At 52.7% G+C, this 9,649-nt stretch overlaps 1 protein-coding gene across 1 annotated transcript in view; it reads right to left on the bottom strand.

The window, feature by feature from the left end:
• LAMC1 (laminin subunit gamma 1) overlaps positions 1-9,643 on the bottom strand; it is a 54,249-nt gene extending 44,606 nt beyond the window's left edge. The window contains exon 1 of the mRNA XM_021404516.1: positions 9,291-9,643. Coding sequence (XP_021260191.1) covers positions 9,291-9,603 — 313 coding nt within the window. The 5' untranslated portion in view covers positions 9,604-9,643. The remainder of the gene's footprint in view (positions 1-9,290) is intronic.

Genomic DNA, 9,649 nt, shown 5'->3' with positions numbered 1-9,649 from the left:
GTACCCTGTACACAGGCTGTCTGCAGCTTCACACCAGAGCAGAGGACTGGGGGAAGCTCCCTCCTAGAGACACACGGTTGGCACACACAGCTCCTTGGGAAGCTTTTCAATGAGAGAGGAATGCTGACGCAACACCAGCCCGGCCAACCTGACATGTTAGGAACAATTGTTCTGCAGGAGCTGCTGGAGGAATGAACCCAGCACAGTGCTGAGACACCACAGACACGTCCAGCCTCCATCTACCCTTGGTTCAGCTCTCAGATGTGCGACGACCACTGGCAGCACCCCCTCTACCACCAGCCCTCTCTCATCCCCCAAGCCCACAAAAAGAAATGCCATTATGTTATTAACACTGAAATGAGTAAGCATACACATTTTAATGCATTCAGATGCGCCATCTAATACTTCAGCATCAGTTATGAAAATTGTGTTTTAGTTCCTTTTTCCTTAAACTATGATGAACAGCTTTAAAAAAAAAAAAAAAACCCTACATATCCACTTGTTGTCCTTAAATCTGCTTCCCCAGCAGTCAGACAGCTGCAGAAATATCAGTTTGCCCACTTATTTTAATGGGCCATTAATTCAAGAGTTCTGCTTATGCAAAGTCAGCTAGAACAAGCTAGGGCAGCTGAATCCCAACATACAATCGAGGCGTTTTGCATAAAGTCAAATGCTGCAAGAATTCTGCTCGTTCATGAATGCCTTATCCATGAAGCCCCTCCCCAGCAAGGCTCCCTAATCTCTCCATCTCTTTCCCAGGTTGCTGGCTGAAGCATTCCTGTGCATGGCACACAGGCAGAAGTCTCAACGAGCTCATTTCCTTCCTTTGACCGAAGCCTGAGCACCAGGAGCTCAGTGCAGATCTGCGCCAACCAAAGCATTCCCTTCTGATGAGCCTTACCGCAGGGCTCCTTTTTCAAAGCTTTTAGGGTGTTTTCCAAACTGGCTGAAACCAGAGCCAGCCTTGTCCAGCCCCCCGCCTTGGGCTGCACATTCCCAGCACTTCCACCCCCCCACCCCCAGCACATCGCATCCGCCCATGGTCCCGCTATCACCAAACCCAGCAGTGGTTATCTCTGGGCTTAACTGAGTGAGCCAACAGCATCAGGGCTGCGGTGGAGCAGCAAGGCTGGAGCAGTATGGAGGCGTGGGAAGCCATGTCTTTGCTGCCTCCCTCCAAAATTAAGGATGCGGCCCAGAAACGCTGCACAACTTGAGCACAGCACGCTTCTGCCCTATGCTCCGTTGTCACAGTAACCAGGCATAAAGCTACGGCATAAAAACTCTGGGGCCGGTGGAAGAGAAGAGGGGAAGAAGCAGGTACACAAACAGCACAGACTGGGCTGGGGTCTGAGCTGGCTGAGCTAGGATTTAAGCTTCGTTCAACTACAAATGACTGTTTATACATCGGAGCAATGGCCTCTGCCACTAGAGTTACTCAAAGTATCACCAAGGTAGGAAGAGACCTCATGATCATCCAGTCCAGCCGTCCACTTACCACCAATATTTCCCCACTAAGCCATGTCCCTCAGTACAACATCTAAACGTTTCTTGCACACCTCTAGGGATGGCGAATGAGAAGCTAATTAAGTTCTATGACAGGGCTTGATGCTTCTCTCTACAGCACCACTCGTCCTGGAGGATCATCTCCACCTTGCCTGACATCTCAGAAGGCAGAAGCAGTCTGATCGCTACCTTCAGGGGCAGGACACTTCCAAAAGCCACAAAGGATGTATTCTTTTGTTTCCTTTTTCAAAGGAATGACTGCACAGAGGGGCAGTCGTTATTTTGGAGGTGGCACAATGCCTTGCAGAACAACTCAGAGCAAATGCCACCTCTGACCCAAGAGGTAACTGTGCACCGCTTCACTTGGTGAGCAACCACTGTATTTAAAAAACCCCTCAAGGGGTGTTGACAGCCAAAATTAGGTAAATTTTCTTCTCAGAAAGAGTGGTGAGGCATTGGAATGGGTTGCCCAGGGAGGTGAGGGGGGGGTCACCATCCTTGGAGATGTTCGAGAACCATGAAGATGTGGCACTGAGGGATGTGGTTAGTTGGCATGGGGGGCTGGGGTTGGACTTGGGGATCTTAGAGATCTTTTCCAATCTTAACGATACTACAAAATCCTTTTAGCAATCAATTGCCTTTTCCAATGAGTTACCTGTGACAAGATCTGCCTTTCAGAAACCAAGAGAAAAGCAACAGCTGACAGATGGCAGCCACCTGCTTCAAGGCAGGCTTGACTCAAAGCACTGCGGGCAGCCAGCACACTCACCTGAACGAGGTGAGGGTTTCTGAGGGCACATACTGCTACAGAAGTACAAACTCTGTTTGTATTTTGGACTCTTATCAACAGATCTCTTGAGCAAGTCTGGACACATATCACTCCTCAGAAGGGGGTGATACAGTTTGCCTGCATTATGCTAAGCATGCACATGGAGCAGAGACATGAGATGTGCCTTCTGCTCCCTCCCACGCTCACTTCCACATCTGCATCCTCCATGGGTCCAATGACAACACCAACTTGCTTTCTTGAGGTCTCTTCAAGTCAACCTCTTGTAGGTCCCCCACGGATGGCTTTCTGGGGGCTTCTGGTGGTGGAAACAAGGAAGTGGTGGGGATGTGGAGCATGCAGGATGCTGGGCACAACAGCTGGAGCAGGCAGGGTGCAGCAAGAGAGGACAAAAGGCAGCGGGGCTGCCCGCACTGCTGTGAATTTCAAAGACTCGTGCTATTTAGTCAGGCACAGTTTAAACTTTCTGGTACACAGTGCTAATGACACAGATTAACAACTCTAAACTCCATTCATTTTGCTGAACAACCTCTCTTCCCACAAGCCCTTTCTATACCCTGTGTAAGCACTCAATACCACTCCTACCCATGGGATCACCCTTTCAAAACACATTTAATTCCCTCCCACTGTTTTCAAGTTAATGTAGACTTTTTAGGGGTAGGGGAGAAAGAGAAAAGCTGGATTTGCGTGACAGAAAGGCCAGAGGACAGGGTCCCTCCCATCTGCCAGAGCAGCATGTTAATTTTCCACCAAGCATTTAACAAAAGAACATGCCACAGCCCCTGAAGTTGCAAAACAGACCATCTGGATGACATGAAAAAGGCAATCAATTCACAGACAAATTAACGAGGAGACATATTTGGTACGAGGTTTTGCACTAGGAAGAACCGAGCTTCCCATAAACATCTCTGGCCCCTTCCATGTGCTAGTGACACTGTGTGCAAGGAGCAGTGTCAGCAGCACAAACCACACCACTGCTGCAACAGCACATCCAAATCCTTGGCAGTAACAAACATCCATTTGGTTAATAAGTATGGACAGACCAGAGCCAAGCACTTCAAGTGCACCCAGAACCCACACCATCCCTCCCCTGACACGATTAAGCACTTCACAAGGGCTGTAACCCAGGCGTCCTGCCTCTGCCGTGCTCACAAACAGCCAGCACTGCAGCTGCATCACAGCTGCTCCAGTTCTCAGACACAACTGTAAGGTGCAACGAATCAGGAGCAAAATATCATTGGTTATCAAAAAGCAGCATCATTGTTGTCGTGCTTTGCTTGTACTCACAGAGCACAAAGCACAGAAACTCAACCAACCTGATCCAGGGAATCTTCTGATGATTCTTCCCAACTTTCAGAGTCACAGAATGGCTTAGGTTGAGAGGGACCCCAAAGCTCCCTGAGTTTAGGATTTCCAGCATCTTCCATGCTGACATGGACATATGTTTAGGTGTTGTACTGAGGGATATGGTTTAGTGGGAAATACTGGTGATAGGCGGACAGTTGGACTGGATGATCTGGGAGGTCTTTTCCAATCCTGGTGATTCTGTGATGCTATACCCTCACACAGCTCCCGCATCGTGCGGGGGATGGAAGTACAGAAAACACACGTGAAGCTTCCCAGCAGCCAGCAGTGCCACAAGCACCACGCCTCCCTGCTGCCACGGCTCTATGAGCAACACAGTCCCACCCTGGAGGCTCTGGGCAGATGCTGGCAGCTCCCAGAGGAGTGGAGATGTCTGTGGTGACTCATGGTGACACTGCAAGGCTTTCACACGAGATGCCAGGGAACACAAGGTCAGGAAGAGTTTCTTTAAATGCACCATCTACTGAGGCAGCTTCCAGCAGCCTTGTCCTCATCCAGTAGCCCCAACTCCTGGACATAAAGAAACGTACCCAGGAATGGAGAAATGCGTTGCTTATTCCTGCCTTTTTAGGATAGGAACTGACACAATTAAGTGTATTGCAGTACCAGATCTGTTGTTCTGAAAGCCGCGCCATTGTCTCCTTGAGGTATTTGAAATAGCAGCCCTTCCCCAAGCCACACGCCTCCATCCCAACCAGAAATCAAGGGCTCTGGCACCACAACAATTGGCTCAGTGTGTTCGGATCGACAAATTACCAGCAGCCAACAGCCATTCAGGATGAGAAAGCGGCGGTGTGTACGTACAGATGTATGCAGAGTCACTCTGCTTAGAAAGCAGAAGAGCAGTGACTCGTGTAATGCCGGTAATTTAATCAGTTAACTCATGCCTGCAGAGAGCCCGTGGATCTCCATCCCGGCATCCCTTTGCCAAAACCTTGGGAGGGAAACAGGGAGAAGGCCGCCCTTCACCAAGCGGGAGCTCAGGGTGGGATCCCCAAACGCACAGCCCACACACATCAGGAGCGTGGACAAGAAGGCCCAGGTGGGTTGCAGGGAGCTGAGAAAGGAGAAGCAAGCAATGCGAGGTGGGCACCCACACACAGGCCACATCCCAAGACTGGAGGCGGCCCGGCCCCACCAAGGAAGGCCTGACCCCCGCCCGGCCCCAGAGCTGCTGGGAAGAGTGTCCCATAGCCAAATCCCACAGGATGGACGCGTCAAGGGCTTCAGATGGAAGGGCTATAAATAACCAGCAGAACCAGAAACGGACCCCAGAAGTCCTCAGAAAAGAAAAACGTCACTAAAGTCAAGCGATCCCACTGTGAGACCAAGAAGGGCTTTTCCAGAAGGCAGCAATTCTTCTTTCCATCAGTCTCCATGAGGTCACCACCACAGAGCTCGCTGGAACGGCAAGCTCACCCCACACAAGCTCAGCACAAGGAAGTAGGAAGAAAAGGAGCCATTTATTCCCTCTTGAAGAGCCTCAATGCAACCATTAGCTTAAAGCCCCTGATGAGCCACATCCCCACTTAATTCAAAGAGGATTATCAAGATTTTTCTTTCCAAAACTACGCTGCCGAAATGAAACAACTGAGGAAAGGAAAGAAAGTCAGTTTTAACACCAAAACATGTTGGGATGCGGGCAGTTCTCCCCCGCAACAGCACCCCGTACCCGTGTGCCAGGTGCTGGGCGCGCGGCAGGAACCGCAGCTCCTCAGGGCCGAAGCAGGCTGGGCCAGAAAGCAGACCTTGAGAAAATAAATCACAAGATGAAAGCAATTTGCTGAGAACTGGAGCGCTGCCAGCTTGAGGCTCTGCAGAGCTCGCTCGGCCTTGCAGCACGGGAGAGAGCAGGCACTGCAGACAGCCACACGCAAGCCCAGCACCGCCATGCACTGACCGTCCACTGAGACACCGTGGTGCTGAGAGCAACCATCCGTACCGAGCAGGTTCTGGTGGCTGGGTTCAGTCAAACGTGGCACCCAACACAAAGCAAGCAAGCAACTCTCCAAGCATTTCTCTCTGCAACAAAGACAAGAACGCTACGGAAAACTGATCCAGGAATCCACAAATCCTGCATCTTTGCAAGATCTCAATGCACCACCTCTACAAGTGCCTTCCCCCACAGGAACAACAGTGCCCAAAACCAAACGTACAAAGACCCTACAGCTATCTAGAGTTCTGCTTCCTATATACAAGATCATACTGGCTTACCTACGCACACAAAAAAAATCCAATAACAGTTTTTGGATACTATTTCTGAAAGAGGAAATTTTGAAATTCTCCATTAGCGAACACAGCTGTGTTGTGTCAGGACTGCGGGCGTGATTAGCACTGGAAGCATCTCTTTGATGACTATCGCATTGGAATATCTACAACAAGTACAAGCATGGAAACCAGGAAAGCTTTGCCACCCAGTTTCAAAACAAAACGGTATAAAGATCACTACATTTAGAGGGGGCTGAGGCTTTTGTTGTTTTTAAATGATCTCTTGATGAGGCCTGGACCAGTGGAAAAGAGATTAAAGAATGAGGTTGGGTGTTTCGTGCTCAATTTAAATACAGTTTCTGTTCCTTTTCACTGTTGATGGGTTTTCACCATTTTCCAAGCTGCTGCAGAGGGAAAAAGAGAAATGTATGCTTCAGCCTAAAGCCCACCCTACAAGGGTAACAGCAGCTCCAGCCCACATCCCAGCCCCACAGCACAGAGAGCAGCCAGCAAACACAGTTCACAATGCATCTGATTCCATAGGCTACTCCAGTATACAACGAAGGCGAGCAGAGTGTCTTCTCAAGGCCAGGTCACTCGAGGGATGCTACGGGCTGTCCCAAGGACACTCTTCACAAATGGATGTTAATGGCTTGTGCTCTTCACATGTTCTGGGTGGTAATGCCATGGCTCCCGGCACAGGCACCACCACTCATCCCTCACCTCAAGCCTGTAAAGCACCTGGGGGAAAAACCAACATGCTCCTGTTTGTGCAGCAAGACAACAGAGATTCCCACTGTTTACAGGGATGTTATGAAACCCGCTTTATTTTCTGAAGCAACATTTCTGAGCCAACACTCAGCCCTGCAGCAGTAAGGGATGCATCATTCCCCATGGACCGAGCAGTACTCCACCAGAGAGCTGCACGGTGTAGGCCACCAACATTCCCAGAGCTGCGTTTACATTCTTTACACCACAGTTTACAAACCCTGGGAACCAGAGGCCCGTTCCCCCTGCACCACTGGAGGTGGCTGTCCTCCTGCTGCCTGCAGATCCACATTCATCTTTCCAAGAGCCAGTAGCCCGGGCTGCTGCTTACAAGCAAAATGCTACTGAGCAAACCACACACTTTTCAGTAAGCAAAGAGTTATGAGCTGCAAACAGATTTGGAACTGCACAAGCAGCGATCTGGCTGCGTCAAAGCCGGTGATGAACCCTTCCTGTGACACAGGGCGAGCACAAAGAGCAGCTATTTCTGCAACTAAACCACCACCCAACCCCAGCCCTCCCCATCCCCTAAAATAAGTGCTCCATCACGGATAGTATTCCTGAATGCCTCAATGGCATCAGCATCCCAAAAAGATGCAGGACAGAGGAATGGGAGAAAACTTAGGAATTCAAAGGGTATGCGGGAAGCGATAAAGAGCTTTAAAGCTGCTTTATATAACTGCACTGAACAACTGCTGGCCACGCGAAGCCTGATCTCTTTGCTCCTCATGTTGAAACCTGCAAAATGTAAATCAAGCCTTTGTGAGACCAACTAAAATAGAGTCCCCTCGGGGCTCCACAAATACCGCAGCGCAGGCAACGGGCGCTGGGCAAGCCGCTCCCAGCCCAGCCCCAGTCCGGCTCCCAGGGATTTCCCAACCAAGCACAAGAGCAGCAAGAGGGCTCTCCCGGGTGAACAATGCTGGGCAATAAGCAGCCTTTACTGAAGGAAGGTGGCAGGGTGGCTCAGCCCCTCCCTGCGTGGCTGTTTGGCAGTAACACACATTGCGAAGGGCACTTCCACCAGCGCACAGTCCCTCAAAACTACCAATGTGAGTGAAAATCAGCTGCCGAGAAAGCATCCAGACTGGGGTCACAGTGCATGTCATGGAATCATTAAGGTTGGAAAAGGCCTCTAAGACCCCAAGTCCAACCCCAACCCATCCTCACCAGTGACCACGTCCCTCGGTGCCACATCTCCACAGTTCTTAACACCTCCAGGGACAGTGACCCCACCACTCCCTGGGCAGCCTGTGCCAGTGCCTCACCGCTCCTTCTGAGAAGAGATTTTTCCTAGCATCCAATCTATCTGCATGCCTACAGCGCTATAATGCCAATTTAAGCACTCCCCCCATGAATCAATCACCATTTCGCAGAGATGCCAAGCTTTATCTGCTCATGCAAACCCCCCCACGCTCACAGCTGCTTCCCAGAAAGACGCAGAGCAGCCCCCTGCCAAGCTCCAACAGGGCACCCAGCAGCCTCACTCACGACACACAACAACCCCCTGCACCCTGTTGCACACGCTGAATGCTTCAATTAGGGCATGTTTTGCAGCCCTCCCTTTACAAAAAGCCGCCTTTCTGCTCTTAAGAAATAAAATAATCTCTTCTGCTGCAAACAACCAGCAAGTCAGACTGGAGCTGAACACAAGAGCTGGCTGCTTGCCTGAGTTTCCTTGTAAATGCCTTCAAATGGCAGTCATGCTCCGAGCCGCTCTCTGCGGACCGCGTACATAACCAGCACCGCTGCTCTCCTCGCAGCCAAATAAAGGGATGAGCGCTGACACAGGGGTGGAGGAGCCCTGCAGTCCATCTCTCCCAGCAACCAGCAGCTTTATAAGTTTTTCTTTGCTTTACACGTCCAAGGAGGGGATGCCCAAAGAGCCACGAGCGGCACCACGGCCACTGGCCAGGGAACGCTGTGATGCTCAGACACCTGGCCAGGTCCGGGCAGGGGGTGGGGAGTGGGGAGGTGACGGTGGGAGAGAGCAGCGAGGCCACGTGTAAGAGCTGAAGGAGAGGCGGATATCTGCAGCACAGGGATAGCAACAGAGCTGCGGGAAGGCAGAGTGAGGATCCGCTCTGAAAAAACGACGTAGCTGAGGAAATCCAGCGCCCTGCCCAGAAGCACAGCACTCCAAAATCACTCTGCGCTGCTTCTTGTCCTCTTCTTCCAGCGTTTGAGGGAGCGTCCCTCCCACACAGCCCTGTTCTGCCGTGCCAGGGGTCCACAGCGTCCCCACACCCACGCTCAGCCCCGCTGCCCGGCACTGCCCGAAGCCCCTCGTTCTGGGATACACGGGGATACGGGTGGGCGGCGCCGGGAAAAGGAAAGATCGCTGCTCTGAAGTCTCCGTGAGAAGGAATGCAGGCGAAGGAGCTGGGAAGCGGGAAGCGAAGGGCCGCTTCCAAGGAGAGCAGAAGGGAAGGATGCGGCCATGCGCGGGTTGCACAACGGCGGGCATCGCACCGCGCACGGCGTGGCTTCCACTAACGGCCCCGAGCACCCCGAGCTGGAAGGGACGCACAGCGATCGCCGAGCCCTGCCCCCAGCCCCAACCCTACGGCCGAGAGCGGTGTCCCAGCGCTCGCAGAGCTCGGGGCCGCGCCCACCCTCCCCGGCCCCGCAGCCCCGCTCCCCGCGCGGCCCGTACCGAGGTGCAGGGTGAGGTTGACGGCGGCGGGGTGCTGCACGCCGGCCAGCATGCTCTGGCTCTGCCACCAGGTGCTGTCGGCCTGGCTGTTGTAGTCGGTGAGGAACGAGGCGTCGTGCCGCAGGTGGGGCTGGGCGGCGTCGCACAGGTGGCACGACTGGGTGACGCCGGTGACGCCGGTCTGCACGCAGTACTCCTCGGCCGGCGTGCCGCACGTGTTGGTGGCCACCACCGCGGCGTTGAAGGCGGCGTTGACGAACTCGGGCATGCAGCGCTGCGGCCGCCCGCTCCGCTCCTCCGTGCACTCGTCCATCGCCGCGCCGCCGCCGCGGGGCAGCGCCAGCACGGCCAGCAGCGCC

The sequence above is a fragment of the Numida meleagris genome, chromosome 7 (assembly GCF_002078875.1).
Source record: "Numida meleagris isolate 19003 breed g44 Domestic line chromosome 7, NumMel1.0, whole genome shotgun sequence".
NCBI classification, from domain to species: Eukaryota; Metazoa; Chordata; class Aves; order Galliformes; family Numididae; genus Numida; species Numida meleagris.
This window is presented reverse-complemented; position numbering and strand designations above follow the sequence as displayed.